This window comes from Salvelinus namaycush, unplaced genomic scaffold, assembly GCF_016432855.1.
Source record: "Salvelinus namaycush isolate Seneca unplaced genomic scaffold, SaNama_1.0 Scaffold119, whole genome shotgun sequence".
NCBI lineage: Eukaryota > Metazoa > Chordata > Actinopteri > Salmoniformes > Salmonidae > Salvelinus > Salvelinus namaycush.
The window spans coordinates 525-21,627 of NW_024057886.1; the positions used below are offsets into that span (position 1 = coordinate 525).

Sequence of the window (21,103 nt, forward strand, 5' to 3'; positions counted from 1 at the left end):
TGTGTGTGTGTGTGTGTGTGTGTCTCTGTGTGTGTGTGTGTGTGTGTGTGTCTCTGTGTGTGTGTGTGTGTGTGTGTGTCTCTGTGTGTGTGTGTGTGTGTGTGTGTGTGTGTGTCTCTGTGTGTGTGTGTGTGTGTGTGTCTCTGTGTGTGTGTGTGTGTGTGTGTCTCTGTGTGTGTGTGTGTGTGTGTGTCTCTGTGTGTGTGTGTGTGTGTGTGTCTCTGTGTGTGTGTGTGTGTGTGTGTCTCTGTGTGTGTGTGTGTGTGTGTGTGTGTGTGTGTGTGTGTGTGTGTGTGTGTGTGTGTACCTGGTAGTAGGGCATGAACAGTGTGCAGACAGCGCAGTGCGGCAACATCTTGGCTGCGTTAGCGTTGTACTCTCTCTCCGCCGTGAAGTAACACTTCCTGTTCTGCCACAGGAAGAGGAGGGGCTTAGCCCATGGCTCAGCCTCCTGCTCCTCCATCAAAGACGCCTCAGGGGGTTCTGGGTAAAGAATAAAACAGGACTGTGACGGAGTTAAATAAACTTGACTGTTGAACCAACAGAGCAACAGGAGACTTCATGCTGATGCTTTTAGTAACAGTTCACAGTAGGGAGTCATTTAGTGAGTCGTTTAGCAGACGCTCTTATCCAGAGAGACTTACAGTAGGGAGTCATTTAGTGAGTCGTTTAGCAGACTCTCTTATCCAGAGACTTACAGTAGAGAGTCATTTAGCAGACTCTCTTATCCAGAGAGACTTACAGTAGAGTCATTTAGCAGACTCTTATCCAGAGACTTACAGTAGGGAGTCATTTAGCAGACTCTTATCCAGAGAGACTTACAGTAGTGAGTCATTTAGCAGACTCTTATCCAGAGAGACTTACAGTAGAGAGTCATTTAGCAGACTCTCTTATCCAGAGACTTACAGTAGTGAGTCATTTAGCAGACTCTTATCCAGAGAGACTTACAGTAGTGAGTCATTTAGCAGACTCTCTTATCCAGAGAGACTGACAGTAGTGAGTCATTTAGCAGACTCTCTTATCCAGAGAGACTTACAGTAGTGAGTCATTTAGCAGACTCTCTTATCCAGAGAGACTTACAGTAGTGAGTCATTTAGCAGACTCTCTTATCCAGAGAGACTTACACGAGCAATTAGGGTCAAGTGCCTTGCTCAAGGACAGATTTTTCACCAAGTCGGCTGGGGGATTCAAACCAGCGACCTTTCGGTTACTGGCCCAACGCTCATAACCGCTTGGCTACGTGCCATTACCCAAAACAGCCATCAGTGTATTTTGGGGTTGTCATTTTGGGTCATTTGTTGTAGCTGTTTTGAGTAGGCTTTTTTTTGTATCCCTTTATTTCTCCCCAATTTCGTGGTCTCCAATTGGTAGTTACAGTCTTGTCCCATCTGTCCCATCGCTGCAACTCCCATACTGACCCAGGAGAGGCAAAGGACATCCCGGCCGGCCAAACCCTCCCCTAACCCGGACGATGCTGGACCCCATGCGACAGAGCCTGGACTGGAACCAGCATCTCTAGTGGCACAGCTAGCACTGCGATGCAGGGCCTTAGACCACTGAGACAGAGCCTGGACTAGAACCAGGATCTCTAGTGACACAGCTAGCGCTGCGATGCAGTGTCTTAGACCACTGAGACAGAGCCTGGACTAGAACCAGGATCTCTAGTGACACAGCTAGCGCTGCCATGCAGTGTCTTAGACCACTGAGACAGAGCCTGGACTGGAACCAGGATCTCTAGTGGCACAGCTAGCACTGCGATGCAGGGCCTTAGACCACTGAGACAGAGCCTGGACCGGAACCAGCATCTCTAGTGGCACAGCTAGGACTGTGATGCAGGGCCTTAGACCACTGAGACAGAGCCTGGACCGGAACCAGGATCTCTAGCGGCACAGCTAGTACTGTGATGCAGGGCCTTAGACCACTGAGACAGAGCCTGGACCGGAACCAGGATCTCTAGTGGCACAGCTAGCACTGCGATGCAGGGCCTTAGACCACTGAGACAGAGCCTGGACCGGAACCAGGATCTCTAGTGGCACAGCTAGCACTGCGATGCAGGGCCTTAGACCACTGAGACAGAGCCTGGACTGGAACCAGCATCTCTAGTGGCACAGCTAGGACTGTGATGCAGGGCCTTAGACCACTGAGACAGAGCCTGGACTGGAACCAGCATCTCTAGTGGCACAGCTAGTACTGCAGGGCCTTAGACCACTGAGACAGAGCCTGGACCGGAACCAGGATCTCTAGTGGCACAGCTAGTACTGCAGGGCCTTAGACCACTGAGACAGAGCCTGGACCGGAACCAGGATCTCTAGTGGCACAGCTAGCACTGTGATGCAGGGCCTTAGACCACTGAGACAGAGCCTGGACCGGAACCAGGATCTCTAGTGGCACAGCTAGCACTGCGATGCAGGGCCTTAGACCACTGCGCCACTGGGGAGGCCTGGGGTAGCTGTTTTGGGGTAGTCATTCTGGATCGTTTGGGGTAGCTGAAATTATTTCACTAAATGTTTTTTTGTTTTCTTTCATTCTTGTCCCCCATGATGTATGTAGTCACTGTGTGTAGTCACTGTGTGTAGTCACTGTGTGTAGTCACTGTGTGTAGTCACTGTATGTTATCACGTTTGTATGGGACTTTAGGTCCTCTTTGAAAATAATAATGTGTATTTAACCGACTCGCCTGGTTAATTATAAAATATTAACATTGTCAATGGACTAACAGTGAATGTTTGGTTTGTTTGTTTGGGGGGGATGGCTTAATATTGTAATCTTGATTTATGTATGATGCTTACTCTATATAATAATCTATTTCAAGAACTGTATATATGTCCAATAAAAATATTTATATATAAAAATAAAAAAAACATTGTCAATGTACAGTTAATGAATGGACATATAAACGTCAGTTGTTTTTAAAGGGTGTGAGTCTTTTATAAAGGAAGTAAAACATTAGTTTGAAGTTGCTTCTATGCCGGTAACAATGTTACAGAATGTGGCTATCGTTCTAAGGCTGAACTCATCGGTAAACCCACCACTTTCCCTGTGTGTGTGTGTACGTTGGTGTATGTGTGTGCCTACCGTCGTCGCTGACAGCCTGTTTGACAGTGGAGGGCACGGCCCGGGCGGTGGGCTTCCTCAGAGGGCGACGCCAGCTCTTACTGGTTCTCTTCACCAGCGGAGCAGCAGGGTACTGGGAAAGACAGGGGGTCAAATGTCATTGGTATGTGTGTGTGTATGGTGCAGCTGGATACTGGAAGAGAACAGGGGTCAGACTGAGGGTTCAAAGTTTAAAGGTGTCACCCCCAAATGAAACCCTATTCCATAGTGCACCAAATTGACCGGGGCCCATAGGGGAGTAAATTGGCCAATAGGGATATGTTGACCGGGGGCCCCAATAGGGATATGTTGACCGGGGGCCCCAATATTGACCGGTGGCCCCAATAGGGATGTGTTGACCGGGGCCCCAATAGGGATGTGTTGACCGGGGCCCCCAATAGGGATGTGTTGACCGGGGCCCCCAATGACCGGGGGGCCCCCAATAGGGATGTGTTGACCGGGGCCCCCAATAGGGATGTGTTGACCGGGGGGCCCCCAATAGGGATGTGTTGACCGGGGGGCCCCCAATAGGGATGTGTTGACCGGGGGGCCCCCAATAGGGATGTGTTGACCGGGGGGCCCCCAATAGGGATGTGTTGACCGGGGGGCCCCCAATAGGGATGTGTTGACCGGGGGGCCCCCAATAGGGATGTGTTGACCGGGGGGCCCCCAATAGGGATGTGTTGACCGGGGGGCCCCCAATAGGGATGTGTTGACCGGGGGGCCCCCAATAGGGATGTGTTGACCGGGGGGCCCCCAATAGGGATGTGTTGACCGGGGGGCCCCCAATAGGGATGTGTTGACCGGGGGGCCCCCAATAGGGATGTGTTGACCGGGGGGCCCCCAATAGGGATGTGTTGACCGGGGGGCCCCCAATAGGGATGTGTTGACCGGGGGGCCCCCAATAGGGATGTGTTGACCGGGGGGCCCCCAATAGGGATGTGTTGACCGGGGGGCCCCCAATAGGGATGTGTTGACCGGGGGGCCCCCAATAGGGATGTGTTGACCGGGGGGCCCCCAATAGGGATGTGTTGACCGGGGGGCCCCCAATAGGGATGTGTTGACCGGGGGGCCCCCAATAGGGATATGTTGACCGGGGGGCCCCCAATAGGGATATGTTGACCGGGGGGCCCCCAATAGGGATATGTTGACCGGGGGGCCCCCAATAGGGATATGTTGACCGGGGGGCCCCCAATAGGGATATGTTGACCGGGGGGCCCCCAATAGGGATATGTTGACCGGGGGGCCCCCAATAGGGATATGTTGACCGGGGGGCCCCCAATAGGGATATGTTGACCGGGGGGCCCCCAATAGGGATATGTTGACCGGGGGGCCCCCAATAGGGATATGTTGACCGGGGGGCCCCCAATAGGGATATGTTGACCGGGGCCCCCAATAGGGATATGTTGACCGGGGCCCCCAATAGGGATATGTTGACCGGGGCCCCCAATAGGGATATGTTGATGAAGGCCCTGGTCAAAAGTAACGCCCTATATAGGGAAGAGGGTGCCATTTGGGACAAAACTAAGGTCACTATGCAGCTAAATGTGGGAACTAATGTCATTGGTATACGTGAACATATCTGAAACACATAATAAAAACCAGTCTTTGTTTATGTTATATATATATATTATATATTTTTTAAACATGGTTTTGAAAAGACAATCAAAAGGATTGGAATAGGTATTTTCCAAAGCGTGTGTGTTATCGTATGTATGTGTGTGTGTGTGTTATCGTATGTGTGTGTGTGTGTCTGTGTGTGCTTTATCGTGTTTGTGTGTCTCAGCAGCCATACGCACAGTGCAAACCTCTCCAGGTTCCAGCCCCGAGTCGCCACACTCAAAGTCGCTCAAATCATTATCATAGTCTTCCTCCCCTTCTTCCTCCTCTTCTTCAGCCTCTCCTTCCGATGACTCACTACTACTCTCCCCCCTCGTGCTGCTCTGCCCCTCATCCTCCGAATCTCCCTCTTCCATATCTGACACCCCCTCCTCCTCCTCTCCTTCCCCCAGTCTCTCCTCCAAGGGCGATACAGGAGGGTCAGGTTCTAGAGCCCCCTCGGCCTCCCTCTCCACCCCCAGTTCCCTGCACAGAGCCAGGGCTTCCGCTGCCTCCACCTCCCCTCTCTGGAGCTCAAAGTCTCCACAGAGGCCCAGGGGCTCCCCGACACCGGCCGACCCCAGAGAGGTGGACTCCAGCTGGGCCCAGGTGAGAGGCCCGTCCCCATGTCCCTCTGGGTCCTGGTCGTCCGTCTCAGTTTCGTGATCGAGGTCTGTGACCTCTTTGCACTGCGGCTCGGTCCACATGGTGTAGGGCAGTGCATCGTGAGTATAGTCGGCGGGGAGCTCCGGGTGGTGGAGGCTCTCGATGAGCACCGCAGGACTCTGGGAGTTGAGGTTCTTCCAGATGCCGTCTGAGAAAGGTTTGGGCTCCAGGTAGAGGCTTTGGGAACTACAAACAGAGTCCATGTTTCGAGAAATACAAATGGAATCCACGTTTTGGGAACTACAAATGGATTCCACATTTCGGGAACTACAAACGGCATCCATGTTTGAGTGTGGAGTTTGGTCGTTGTTGTTTTGGTGTTGTAATGTTGCTGAATTGTCATTTAATTCACTCAGCTCAGAAGAGTGGGTCAACTTATCTTTAGAAGTCAAACTGGTGCTAGCTAGATATAAACACTTAGTACTGGAGTCTCTAAATACATTGTCTCTTTGAGAGGATCCTTCTGAGTTGGAGTCCATGGATACTGCTGCAGTTGCCGTCGAGGACCTGTGTTTCTGGATTTGCTGCGTTGGCAGTAGTGTAACGTCACAGAGCATGTGGTTATTATTGCTAGCATGGGTCTCCGCGGAGGTTCGACTACAGTGGTTCTCGGTGGTCAGTACTGCCTCAGACAATGTTTGGATTGGTAGTGCTTCTAGATGGGAAGTGGCGGCGGCCATTTTGTGCAGAGAGGCGTCCATTTTGGGTTGAGCGTCGCTAGTTTCACTAGCCGCGTAAGCTGCTACCTGTAACTCCAGCTCTGGCCTATGGTGGTGGTCTTCAGTAGGTCCAGAGTGCCGAGAGGGGGCCATTTTGTGATCAGAGGCGGCCATTTTGGGTTGAGCGTCGCTAGTTTCACTAGCTAACTGTAAATCCAGCTCTGGTCTATGGTGGTCTTCAGTAGAACCCAAGCACCAGTCGCTGTAAGGCGCTAACGGTCGAAAATCCTCGTCCTCCGACTTCTTCGACGCCAACTCTACCTCGCACACCTCGTCCGTTAACGTTTCTGTTTCTGACGAGAGGGTCGTGGGCGTCTCGCGTTGGAGCACGGGGGCGAGGACCGGGTGACCGTCCGGTAAATCCGGTAAGGTTAGAGCACCACCGTGTCGCCCGGTCGAGGAGGACGACGACGACGACAACCTCGGCCCTTTGATCTCGGTGTGACCTCCGCTGACGGCGAGGGTGAGGGAGGGCATCTCCTGGGTGAGAACGGGCGGCAGGGGCGGGCAGAACCTCGTCTCTCCAGACAGTTCTGGAGTGAGGAAGGGCATGTCGACCCCGTTGTTCAACTGGAGGAGAGGAGGGGAACAGTCTTGTAAACTACACCTCGGAAGGGAAGGGTTTTGTATGGGGACACAGTTGTGTGTAGTAGACATAGGAAGAGAGGAACACTTTTCAATAGGAGGGCAGTTTGGTTCACTACACCTGAACAAGTTAGCCGGACCAGAACTCAGGCTGGAAATAACACGTCCTCTGGGCCCAGAGTCAGTATTAGTGTAAATGTCATTATAAAGTGCTGGTGTTCTGCTTTCAGACTTGTGACTGCTGTGCGTCGTAGTAGTAGTAGTAGTGGTGTTAGTATTAACCGCAGTACCTTGACATGTATCCATTGTATACTCAGTGCTGGGGGCTAGGGTTGAGGTTAGGTTTAGAGACGACTTCTCTACGTAAGAAGAGCTTGATTGAAAAGCTCCAGGGCCACAGGCTGAGTCCGTACACCCCTGAGCCCCAGTCGGGTGCACCGTTCTGGGGGAAGGTAACCTGGTCCGTAAGGGGTCTGGAGAGGGGTGGACATCCATAGAGCAGTCGTCAGGGACCAGTCCCAGTGGAGTAGATTCTATACATACTGACTTAAACGGTCCTCCGGGGATTTCTCTTCTTTCTGATCGGGCAGGTGTAGGGGCAGCCTCGGACCTCTGATGGGGTCCTTTAATGACCTCTGCGAACTCTGACCCTGAGGGGTTCTGTGGGGGGTTAGTGGGATGCAGATGGGGTGAGGGGTGAGTCCCTACCCCTGTCCCTTGTTCTGTGGTGTCCACTGAGACAGGGGTCAGAGAGGGAGAGGGGCGAGAAGCGAAGTCGGAAGAGGGCGAGGGTGAGGGCGAGGGGAAAGACGAGGGGCGCAGAGGTTCAGGAGGACAGGGGAAGGCCAACCGGTCACTCTCCACTTCCATTCTGTTGACTTTCACCACACACATCTGCCGGCAAGGACCTGTGGAACAGACACACAACAGAAAATCCGCTCTCAGATAAAAAATACCTTTGAGATGGTCAAAAAAAACAAACATTTGAATGATAAAATATTAGTCTACATGGGCTCAAACCCAGAAGATAAAAGGCTTGTGTCCAATTGGATCTTTAACCCATAGAATTAGGAATTACAATACTAGAATGGACATGAACCTTCTTATGATGGGTTACCCATAGAATTAGGAATTACAATACTAGAATGGACACGAACCTTCTTATGATGGGTTACCCATAGAATTAGGAATTACAATACTAGAATGGACATGAACCTTCTCATGATGGGTTACCCATAGAATTAGGAATTACAATACTAGAATGGACACGGACCTGCTTATGATGGGTTAGACATAGAATTAGGAATTACAATACTAGAATGGACATGAACCTTCTTATGATGGGTTAGACATAGAATTAGGAATTACAATACTAGAATGGTCATGAACCTGCTTATGATGGGTTAGACATAGAATTAGGAATTACAATACTAGAATGAACACGAACCTTATTATGATGGGTTAGACATAGAATTAGGAATTACAATACTAGAATGGACATGAACCTGCTTATGATGGGTTAGACATAGAATTAGGAATTACAATACTAGAATGGACACGAACCTTCTTATGATGGGTTAGACATAGAATTAGGAATTACAATACTAGAATGGACACGGACCTGCTTATGATGGGTTAGCCATAGAATTAGGAATTACAATACTAGAATGGACATGAACCTTCTTATGATGGGTTAGCCATAGAATTAGGAATTACAATACTAGAATGGACATGACCCTGCTTAGGATGGGTTAGCCATAGAATTAGGAATTACAATACTAGAATGGACACGAACCTGCTTATGATGGGTTAGACATAGAATTAGGAATTACAATACTAGAATGAACATGAACCTTCTTATGATGGGATAAAGGGCAGACATGTTGGTCAGGGAGTTGGTCAACCATGCTTTGCCAGTGCTGTTTATAAAGACATGGTGTAAAATAACGAAGTTGAAGGATTTCGTCTGCACTATATATCTGTTAGCTAGCCAGACTGTTTAAGACGAATGGTTCCATTCATTTTTTTGGACAATATTTTAGGTTGATAATAATTCTATTGCACAATTTGTGATATATCTCACACACTTTAGTTTTATTTTAAGTATCAGGATTATGCCTCTACTGCCAATCATTCCAATTAAACTGGTTTGGATTTCTCCCTGACCAATATGGCTGACATTTTCACCCCATTCTGGAACGTCGAGGGTTTATGACATAGCCTCTCTAGTAATTTAATTGGATCTCTTACCATCAATCAATACATCATTCAGAATCACTCAACTCATCTCTTACCAGGGAGCCGGAGTGTATTCTCAGTCTGATCCTCTCCCTCCTCCTCATCCTCCTCCTCATCCTCCCCAGCCCTGCAGCCTCTCCGGACCTTGGGACCCAGGGTGCCTCCGAGGCCTCTCCTCCTACCCAGGACAGAGCACCCTTCCAAGGCTACAGGTTCCTCGCTGGTCCTCAGGCGCTTGGATCTGGTCCGTGGGTGTGGGAGACTGCTGTAAGGGGACCAAATTTAGTATCTCTTTGACGTTCCACTATATATTCAATGCATGTTCACACACACTTCCAAACTCCTCCCTCCTCCTCCCACACCCCTCCTCCTCCCACACCCCTCCTCCTCCCACACCCCTCCTCCTCCCACACCCCTCCTCCTCCCACACCCCTCCTCCTTCCACACCCCTCCCTCCATCCATCCCCATACCTGTTCACAGGAGTCTTGACCCGGCTGCGCTGTAGCCAGTTCTGCAGTTCTGGGGTGGTGGCGGGCGTGGCTCGGGTGTGATCCAGAGGACAGGAGTCTTTCCCCAGCTTCCATACAGCATAGCGGTCCGGTTGGAACCACTTCACAAAGGGATCCATACTGATCTTCACCATGTCTTTACTGCATGTACACTAGGGTGGAGGGGAGAAGGGAGTTAGCATACTATTTAGTGTGGAACCTCTCCACAAAAGGGATCCATACGGATCTTCACCATGTCCCTACTACACTAGAGAGGAGGGGACAGGGGTTAGGATCCAGACTAGCATACTATTAAGTATGTGCAGGGGGAAGTAGAATCGCTAGCTTGTTAGCTGTGTGTGTGCAGGGGGAAGTAGAATCGCTAGCTTGTTAGCTGTGTGTGTGCAGGGGAAGTAGAATCGCTAGCTTGTTAGCTGTGTGTGTGCATGGGGAAGTAGAATAGCTAGCTTGTTAGCTGTGTGTGCAGGGGGAAGTAGAATCGCTAGCTTGTTAGCTGTGTGTGCGCAGGGGGAAGTAGAATCGCTAGCTTGTTAGCTGTGTGTGCGCAGGGGGAAGTAGAATCGCTAGCTAGTTAGCTGTGTGTGCGCAGGGGGAAGTAGAATCGCTAGCTTGTTAGCTGTGTGTGCAGGGGGAAGTAGAATCGCTAGCTTGTTAACTGTGTGTGCTAGAAGCTTCCATTGTGAAAGTGACATCACCTGCCCTGAGACCCAGAAGTACTGCCCCCCCCCCCAGAGGTACTGACCATAGTTCTGGAGGGGTCCCTGGTTCCACGTGGAAATGCACAACAGAAATAGCTTACCTGCGTGGCCACCTTGCCGTAGTCGATCCATCGGACACTGGCGAAGTTGGTGGACTCGGCACAGTTGAAGCCGTGGTTGAAGCCGGCGTGGTAACCATAGGGGAAGGTAATCATAAACTCGCCAGCCTCCTGGGTGATCTGGAGAGACGGGCGAGGCGGGAGTTATCGAGGAGAAAACCCACTGGCAAATTTCCTTTATCAATTTGTCCCATTGAGATCCCTTGACAGAAAAGATCATCTCCCACACTGCTCTTGTGTTTATCTAGTTAATGTATCAGCCTCACAACCTCTCACCCAATCAGCCTCTACCAGATATACACAACCTCTCTCCTAATGACGACCAGGCCCAGACAGTATCTCAGGATAGTTAACGTATCAGCCTCACAGCCTCTCTCTCCTAATGACAACCAGGTCCAGACAGTATCTCAGGATAGTTAACATATCAGCCTCACAGCCTCTACCAGATATACACAGCCTCTCTCCTAATGACGACCAGGTCCAGACAGTATCTCAGGATAGTTAATGCATCAGCCTCACAGCCTCCACCAGATATACACAGCCTCTCTCCTAATGACGACCAGGTCCAGACAGTAACTCAGGATAGTTAATGAATCAGCCTCACAGCCTCTACCAGATATACACAACCTCTCTCCTAATGACGACCAGGTCCAGACAGTATCTCAGGATAGTTAACGTATCAGCCTCACAGCCTCTCTCTCCTAATGACGACCAGGTCCAGACAGTATCTCAGGATAGTTAACATATCAGCCTCACAGCCTCTACCAGATATACACAGCCTCTCTCCTAATGACGACCAGGTCCAGACAGTAACTCAGGATAGTTAACATATCAGCCTCACAGCCTCCACCAGATATACACAACCTCTCTGCTAATGACGACCAGGTCCAGACAGTAACTCAGGATAGTTAACATATCAGCCTCACAGCCTCTACCAGATATACACAGCCTCTCTCCTAATGACGACCAGGTCCAGACAGTATCTCAGGATAGTTAATGAATCAGCCTCACAGCCTCTACCAGATATACACAACCTCTCTCCTAATGACGACCAGGTCCAGACAGTAACTCAGGATAGTTAATGAATCAGCCTCACAGCCTCTACCAGATATACACAGCCTCTCTCCTAATGACGACCAGGTCCAGACAGTATCTCAGGATAGTTAATGTATCAGCCTCACAGCCTCTACCAGATATACACAACCTCTCTCCTAATGACGACCAGGTCCAGACAGTATCTCAGGATAGTTAATGTATCAGCCTCACAGCCTCTACCAGATATACACAGCCTCTCTCCTAATGACGACCAGGTCCAGACAGTATCTCAGGATAGTTAATGTATCAGCCTCACAGCCTCTACCAGATATACACAACCTCTCTCCTAATGACGACCAGGTCCAGACAGTATCTCAGGATAGTTAATGTATCAGCCTCACAGCCTCTACCAGATATACACAGCCTCTCTCCTAATGACGACCAGGTCCAGACAGCATCTCAGGATAGTTAATGTATCAGCCTCACAGCCTCTACCAGATATACACAACCTCTCTGCTAATGACGACCAGGTCCAGACAGCATCTCAGGATAGTTAACGTATCAGCCTCACAGCCTCTCTCTCCTAATGACGACCAGGTCCAGACAGTATTTCAGGATAGTTAATGAATCGTGATCTTCCTGTCTGGGTTGGCGCCCCCCCTTGGTTTGTGCTGTGGTGGAGATCTTTGTGGGCTATACTCGGCCTTGTCTCAGGATTGTAAGTTGGTGGTTGAAGATATCCCTCTAGTGGTGCGGGGGCTGTGCTTTGGCAAAGTGGGTGGGGTTTATCCTTCCTGTTTGGCCCTGTCCGGGGGTTTCTTCGGATGGGGCCACAGTGTCTCCTGACCGCTCCTGTCTCAGCCTCCAGTATTTATGCTGCAGTAGTTTGTGTCGGGGGGCTAGGGTCAGTTGGTTATATCTGGAGTACTTCTCCTGTCTTACCCAGTGTCCTGTGTGAATTTAAGTATGCTCTCTCTAATTCTCTCCTTCTCTCTTTCTTTCTCTCTCTCTGAGAACCTGCGCCCTAGGACCATACGTCAGGACTACCGGGCATGATGACTCCTTGCTGTCCCCAGTCCGCCTGGCCTTGCTGCTATTCCAGTTTCAACTGTTCTGCCTGCGGTTACGGAACCCCTACCTGTCCCAGACCTGCTGTTTTCAACTCTTAATGATCGGCTATGAAAAGCCAACTGAGATTTATTCCTGATTATTATTTGACCATGCTTGTCATTTATGAACATTTTGAAAATCTTGGCTCTCTCTAATTTTCTCCTTCTCTCTTTCTTTCTCTCGGAGGACCTGAGCCCTAAGACCATACGTCGGGACTACCGGGCGTGGTGACTCCTTGCTGTCCCCAGTCCGCCTGGCCTTGCTGCTATTCCAGTTTCAACTGTTCTGCCTGCGGTTATGGAACCGCCACCTGTCCCAGACCTGTTGTTTTTCAACTCTTAATGATCGGCTATGAAAAGCCAACTGAAAATTATTCATGATTATTATTTGACCATGCTTGTCATTTATGAACATTTTTGAACATCTTGGCATAGTTCTGTTATAATCTCCACCCGGCACAGCCAGAAGAGGACTGGCCACCCCTCATAGCCTGGTTCCTCTCTAGGTTTCTTCCTAGGTTTTGGCCTTTCTAGGGAGTTTTTCCTAGCCACCGTGCTTCTACACCTGCATTACTAGCTGTTTGGGGTTTTAGGCTGGGTTTCTGTACAGCACTTCGAGATATTAGCTGATGTACGAAGGGCTATATAAAATAAACTTGATTGATTGATTGAATCAGCCTCACAACCTCTCTCCTAATGAAGACCAGGTCCAGACAGTATCGCAGGATAGTTAATGTATCAGCCTCACAGCCTCTACCAGATATACACAACCTCTCTCCTAATGACGACCAGGTCCAGACAGCATCTCAGGATAGTTAACGTATCAGCCTCACAGCCTCTACCAGATATACACAACCTCTCTCCTAATGACGACCAGGTCCAGACAGTATCTCAGGATAGTTAATGTATCAGCCTCACAGCCTCTACCAGATATACACAGCCTCTCTCCTAATGACGACCAGGTCCAGACAGTATCTCAGGATAGTTAATATATCAGCCTCACAGCCTCTACCAGATATACACAACCTCTCTCCTAATGACGACCAGGTCCAGACAGTATCTCAGGATAGTTAATGTATCAGCCTCACAGCCTCTACCAGATATACACAGCCTCTCTCCTAATGACGACCAGGTCCAGACAGCATCTCAGGATAGTTAATGTATCAGCCTCTACCAGATATACACAACCTCTCTGCTAATGACGACCAGGTCCAGACAGTATATCAGGATAGTTAATGTATCAGCCTCACAGCCTCTACCAGATATACACAACCTCTCTCCTAATGACGACCAGGTCCAGACAGTATCTCAGCAGTAAACTGTAAGACGATATACAACCAGTCAATACATAAAGACAATCAACTAAAGTGAAGAACTGTTGTAATGTTGGTAAAGATGACTAGAAGGCAGGTTGGTGACAGTGTAGAAGTGTGTGTTCTAACACCATGTTGTAGCGACAGTTAAGATGAAAGGGTTTTTTAAAAAGTGACAGTTAAGATGAAAGGGTTTTTAAAAAAGTGACAGTTAAGATGAAAGGGTTTTTAAAAAAGTGACAGTTAAGATGAAAGGGTTTTTAAAAAAGTGACAGTTAAGATGAAAGGGTTTTTAAAAAAGTGACAGTTAAGATGAAAGGGTTTTTAAAAAAGTGACAGTTAAGATGAAAGGGTTTTTTAAAAAGTGACAGTTAAGATGAAAGGGTTTTTAAAAAGTGACAGTTAAGATGAAAGGGTTTTTAAAAAAGTGACAGTTAAGATGAAAGGGTTTTTAAAAAAGTGACAGTTAAGATGAAAGGGTTTAAAAAAAGTGACAGTTAAGATGAAAGGGTTTTAAAAAAGTGACAGTTAAGACAGTCAGTTTGTCCTACCTTGTCGAAGGGAATGCTGTACTTCTTCAGGATGGAAGGGGAGATCAGGGTCATCTTATGACGGAGAAACGCCTCACATCCTTTAAACCCGTTGGGGAAGAAACCTGGAACACACACACACAACGTGGAGAGACTGTTAGATTGACAGAGTAAACACACTGCTATTGGGTACAATAATTTACGTATATCCTCCTAAAACCACATTTAGACAGGCAACCCAATTATTGTCAAAAGACCAAAACTGGGCTGCCTGTCTAAACGCTGCCTAAGTGTTCTACTTTTACATAGTATTTCATCTTGTTAAACTTGACTAGAAATATTACCTGTAGCCAGTCTCTCCAGTCTCTTCCCATGTTCAGGCGGGATGGCATACCTGTAGACAGAGACAACGTGTCTAACGTTAATATACCTGTAGACAACGTGTCTAACGTTAATATACCCGTAGACAACGTGTCTAACGTTAATATACCTGTAGACAACGTGTCTAACGTTAATATACCTGTAGACAACGTGTCTAACGTTAATATACCTGTAGACAACGTGTCTAACGTTAATATACCTGTAGACAACGTGTCTAACGTTAATATACCTGTAGACAACGCGTCTAACGTTAATATACCTGTAGACAACGTGTCTAACGTTAATATACCTGTAGACAACGTGTCTAACGTTAATATACCTGTAGACAACGCGTCTAACGTTAATATACCTGTAGACAGAGACAACGCGTCTAACGTTAATATACCTGTAGACAACGTGTCTAACGTTAATATACCTGTAGACAACGCGTCTAACGTTAATATACCTGTAGACAGAGACAACGCGTCTAACGTTAATATACCTGTAGACAACGCGTCTAACGTTAATATACCTGTAGACAACGCGTCTAACGTTAATATACCCGTAGACAACGTGTCTAACGTTAATATACCTGTAGACAGAGACAACGTGTCTAACGTTAATATACCTGTAGACAACGTGTCTAACGTTAATATACCTGTAGACAGAGACAACGTGTCTAACGTTAATATACCTGTAGACAGAGACAACGTGTCTAACGTTAATATACCTGTAGACAACGCGTCTAACGTTAATATACCTGTAGACAACGCGTCTAACGTTAATATACCTGTAGACAACGCGTCTAACGTTAATATACCTGTAGACAGAGACAACGCGTCTAACGTTAATATACCTGTAGACAACGCGTCTAACGTTAATATACCTGTAGACAACGTGTCTAACGTTAATATACCTGTAGACAACGCGTCTAACGTTAATATACCTGTAGACAACGCGTCTAACGTTAATATACCTGTAGACAACGTGTCTAACGTTAATATACCTGTAGACAACGCGTCTGACGTTAATATACCTGTAGACAACGCGTCTAACGTTAATATACCTGTAGACAACGTGTCTAACGTTAATATACCTGTAGACAACGCGTCTAACGTTAATATACCCGTAGACAACGCGTCTAACGTTAATATACCTGTAGACAACGCGTCTAACGTTAATATACCTGTAGACAGAGACAACGTGTCTAACGTTAATATACCTGTAGACAGAGACAACGCGTCTAACGTTAATATACCTGTAGACAACGTGTCTAACGTTAATATACCTGTAGACAACGTGTCTAACGTTAATATACCTGTAGACAACGCGTCTAACGTTAATATACCTGTAGACAACGCGTCTAACGTTAATATACCTGTAGACAACGCGTCTAACGTTAATATACCTGTAGACAGAGACAACGTGTCTAACGTTAATATACCTGTAGACAGAGACAACGCGTCTAACGTTAATATACCTGTAGACAACGTGTCTAACGTTAATATACCTGTAGACAACGTGTCTAACGTTAATATACCTGTAGACAACGCGTCTAACGTTAATATACCTGTAGACAACGCGTCTAACGTTAATATACCTGTAGACAACGCGTCTAACGTTAATATACCTGTAGACAACGCGTCTAACGTTAATATACCTGTAGACAGAGACAACGTGTCTAACGTTAATATACCTGTAGACAGAGACAACGCGTCTAACGTTAATATACCTGTAGACAACGTGTCTAACGTTAATATACCTGTAGACAACGCGTCTAACGTTAATATACCTGTAGACAGAGACAACGCGTCTAACGTTAATATACCTGTAGACAACGCGTCTAACGTTAATATACCTGTAGACAACGTGTCTAACGTTAATATACCTGTAGACAACGCGTCTAACGTTAATATACCCGTAGACAACGCGTCTAACGTTAATATACCTGTAGACAACGCGTCTAACGTTAATATACCTGTAGACAGAGACAACGTGTCTAACGTTAATATACCTGTAGACAGAGACAACGCGTCTAACGTTAATATACCTGTAGACAACGTGTCTAACGTTAATATACCTGTAGACAACGTGTCTAACGTTAATATACCTGTAGACAACGCGTCTAACGTTAATATACCTGTAGACAACGCGTCTAACGTTAATATACCTGTAGACAACGCGTCTAACGTTAATATACCTGTAGACAGAGACAACGTGTCTAACGTTAATATACCTGTAGACAGAGACAACGCGTCTAACGTTAATATACCTGTAGACAACGTGTCTAACGTTAATATACCTGTAGACAACGTGTCTAACGTTAATATACCTGTAGACAACGCGTCTAACGTTAATATACCTGTAGACAACGTGTCTAACGTTAATATACCTGTAGACAACGTGTCTAACGTTAATATACCTGTAGACAACGCGTCTAACGTTAATATACCTGTAGACAACGTGTCTAACGTTAATATACCTGTAGACAACGCGTCTAACGTTAATATACCTGTAGACAACACGTCTAACGTTAATATACCTGTAGACAACGCGTCTAACGTTAATATACCTGTAGACAATATGCCTAATATTAATACAGCTGTAGACAGAGACAATGTTAGTCAGGTTAATACAGGAGGTAAATAGTAAACTAGTGTACGGGGTAGGTGTTATGTAGAGGGGAGACAAACTGTTCAGATGTTTCATCATCTACACTGACAATACTGGCCTCTAGTGGTGAGCCCTGGAATTCTAACTCTTCTGAAGTTCCTGACATGGAACCAGGAGAACTCTGTAGAATTCCCTCAGGGTTCTTAGGCATTCCATTTCACCCACACCTCTTCTCCCCCATCAGAAGCCCATACTATCTGCCCCATATTCAACTGTCAGTCTGAGGTAAGGGTGTGTGTGTGTGTGTGTCTGTGTGTCTGTAAGGGGAGAGGAAGGACTGCCCCAGGAGTGGGAGAGGTGAGGGGTTGAGAGAAGAGCTTCTTGGTGGTCCTCCCCTCCAGGGAAATGTGTCTAAATGGGGAGAGGTGAGAACCATGTGTGTGTTACAGGTCTTCCTGCTCTAATGAGCAGCAGTGTACCCCAAGGGGAATAGAGAGATGGGGAGACTAAGAGAGGGAGGTGGAAAGAGGGAGACTTACATGGGAGGAATAAAGAAGTCATTCCCCCGTCCCTTCCTACCCATCTCTCCCTCTAACCCTGCCTCTCAGTATTGGCTGAAACACAACATGCTAGTAATCCTACCCATCTCTCCCTCTAACCCTGCCTCTCAGTATTGGCTGAAACACAACATGCTAGTAAATAACCACACACACACACAGTATCCCCCTACCAGGACTTGGGCTCTCCAAAGTGCAGGTAGTTGATGCTGTAAAGGTCCATGTCTTCAGTGTGCCAGGAGAAGCTGGTCTTCCACATGCCAAAGTACAGGTAGGGTGTGTTCACCCCCTGGATAGACACACCACAGTCCTCTTCGATCACATCCAGGATGGAGTTGAGGTGGCCGATGTTCCACTCCTCTATACCCTACAGAAGAGAGAGGAGGAGAGAGAGAATTAGATGAGAGACAGAAGGGAGAGAGAATTAGATGAGAGACAGAAGGGAGAGAGAATTAGATGAGAGACAGAAGGGAGAGAGAATTAGATGAGAGACAGAAGGGAGAGAAAATTAGATGAGAGACAGAAGGGAGAGAGAATTAGATGAGAGACAGAAGGGAGAGAGAATTAGATGAGAGACAGAAGGGAGAGAGAATTAGATGAGAGACAGAAGGGAGAGAGAATTAGATGAGAGACAGAAGGGAGAGAGAATTAGATGAGAGACAGAAGGGAGAGAGAATTAGATGAGAGACAGAAGGGAGAGAGAATTAGATGAGAGACAGAAGGGAGAGAGAATTAGATGAGAGACAGAAGGGAGAGAGAATTAGATGAGAGACAGAAGGGAGAGAGAATTAGATGAGAGACAGAAGGGAGAGAGAATTAGATGAGAGACAGAAGGGAGAGAGAATTAGATGAGAGACAGAAGGGAGAGAGAATTAGATGAGAGACAGAAGGGAGAGAGAATTAGATGAGAGACAGAAGGGAGAGAGAATTAGATGAGAGACAGAAGGGAGAGAGAATTAGATGAGAGACAGAAGGGAGAGAGAATTAGATGAGAGACAGAAGGGAGAGAGAATTAGATGAGAGACAGAAGGGAGAGAGAATTAGATGAGAGACAGAAGGGAGAGAGAATTAGATGAGAGACAGAAGGGAGAGAGAATTAGATGAGAGACAGAAGGGAGAGAGAATTAGATGAGAGACAGAAGGGAGAGAGAATTAGATGAGAGACAGAAGGGAGAGAGAATTAGATGAGAGACAGAAGGGAGAGAGAATTAGATGAGAGACAGAAGGGAGAGAGAATTAGATGAGAGACAGAAGGGAGAGAGAATTAGATGAGAGACAGAAGGGAGAGAGAATTAGATGAGAGACAGAAGGGAGAGAGAATTAGATGAGAGACAGAAGGGAGAGAGAATTAGATGAGACAGAAGGGAGAGAGAATTAGATGAGAGACAGAAGGGAGAGAGGAGAGAGAATTAGATGAGAGACAGAAGGGAGAGAGGAGAGAGAATTAGATGAGAGACAGAAGGGAGAGAGGAGAGAGAATTAGATGAGAGACAGAAGGGAGAGAGGAGAGAGAATTAGATGAGAGACAGAAGGGAGAGAGGAGAGAGAATTAGATGAGAGACAGAAGGGAGAGAGGAGAGAGAATTAGATGAGAGACAGAAGGGAGAGAGGAGAGAGAATTAGATGAGAGACAGAAGGGAGAGAGGAGAGAGAATTAGATGAGAGACAGAAGGGAGAGAGGAGAGAGAATTAGATGAGAGACAGAAGGGAGAGAGGAGAGAGAATTAGATGAGAGACAGAAGGGAGAGAGGAGAGAGAATTAGATGAGAGACAGAAGGGAGAGAGGAGAGAGAATTAGATGAGAGACAGAAGGGAGAGAAACAAAAAGTATCTAGATAGTTGAGGCGTGTGATATTCCACTCCTGTATACGTCACCCTGCACCAGGACAGAGGAGAGGTTGGGATGACTAGATAGGAATATACAGGGAATGAAATGACAGAGATCCTGATGATCAGTGATGAGTGACAGAGAGAGAGGAGAGAGAGACACTGATATTCTATGAGTCCTGAGACATCTACCTCGTCATAGAGGCTCCCGGGGACGTCAGCTCCATATATGGGAGATACGAAAGTCAGGTTCTTCCAGTACTTCCTCTCCAGGTCCTCATAGTTCAGGTAGCGGGGAGTACAATATCTGGAGAGGTAGAAGATCTATGTTATAACAACTATACTAAATATAACATACAGTTCAGGTAGAGGAGGTACAATATCTGGAGAGGTAGAAGATCTATGTTATAACAACTATACTAAATATAACATACAGTTCAGGTAGAGGAGTACAATATCTGGAGAGGTAGAAGATCTATGTTATAACAACTATACTAAATATAACATACAGTTCAGGTAGAGGGAGTACAATATCTGGAGAGGTAGAAGATCTATGTTATAACAACTATACTAAATATAACATACAGTTCAGGTAGAGGGAGTACAATATCTGGAGAGGTAGAAGATCTATGTTATAACAACTATACTAAATATTACATCTAGTTCAGGTAGAGGGAGTACAATATCTGGAGAGGTAGAAGATCTATGTTATAACAACTATACTAAATATAACATACAGTTCAGGTAGAGGGAGTACAATATCTGGAGAGGTAGAAGATCTATGTTATAACAACTATACTAAATATTACATCTAGTTCAGGTAGAGGGAGTACAATATCTGGAGAGGTAGAAGATCTATGTTATAACAACTATACTAAATATTACATCTAGTTCAGGTAGAGGGAGTACAATATCTGGAGAGGTAGAAGATCTATGTTATAACAACTATACTAAATATTACATACTAGTTCAGGTAGAGGGAGTACAATATCTGGAGAGGTAGAAGATCTATGTTATAACAACTATACTAAATATTACATCTAGTTCAGGTAGAGGGAGTACAATATCTGGAGAGGTAGAAGATCTATGTTATAACAACTATACTAAATATAACATACAGTTCAGGTAGAGGGAGTACAATATCTGGAGAGGTAGAAGATCTATGTTATAACAACTATACTAAATATTACATCTAGTTCAGGTAGAGGGAGTACAATATCTGGAGAGGTAGAAGATCTATGTTATAACAACTATACTAAATATTACATCTAGTTCAGGTAGAGGGAGTACAATATCTGGAGAGGTAGAAGATCTATGTTATAACAACTATACTAAATATTACATCTAGTTCAGGTAGAGGGAGTACAATATCTGGAGAGGCAGAAGATCTATGTTATAACAACTATACTAAATATTACATCTAGTTCAGGTAGAGGGAGTACAATATCTGGAGAGGCAGAAGATCTATGTTATAACAACTATACTAAATATTACATCTAGTTCAGGTAGAGGGAGTACAATATCTGGAGAGG

At 46.5% G+C, this 21,103-nt stretch overlaps 1 protein-coding gene across 1 annotated transcript in view; it reads right to left on the reverse strand.

Annotated features, from left to right (window-relative positions):
- Positions 1-307: 307 nt before the first annotated feature.
- The window catches only part of LOC120036026, a gene marked incomplete at its 3' end in the record, with an annotated part of 28,552 nt that continues 7,756 nt past the window's right edge, over positions 308-21,103 (reverse strand). The window contains exons 4-13 of the mRNA XM_038982490.1: positions 19,764-19,878; positions 17,918-18,111; positions 14,559-14,608; positions 14,236-14,339; positions 10,210-10,347; positions 9,372-9,562; positions 8,957-9,165; positions 4,893-7,570; positions 3,076-3,187; positions 308-483 (exon numbers count right to left, since the gene is read on the reverse strand). Of these exons, the coding sequence (XP_038838418.1) occupies positions 308-483; positions 3,076-3,187; positions 4,893-7,570; positions 8,957-9,165; positions 9,372-9,562; positions 10,210-10,347; positions 14,236-14,339; positions 14,559-14,608; positions 17,918-18,111; positions 19,764-19,878 (3,967 nt within the window). The remainder of the gene's footprint in view (positions 484-3,075; positions 3,188-4,892; positions 7,571-8,956; positions 9,166-9,371; positions 9,563-10,209; positions 10,348-14,235; positions 14,340-14,558; positions 14,609-17,917; positions 18,112-19,763; positions 19,879-21,103) is intronic.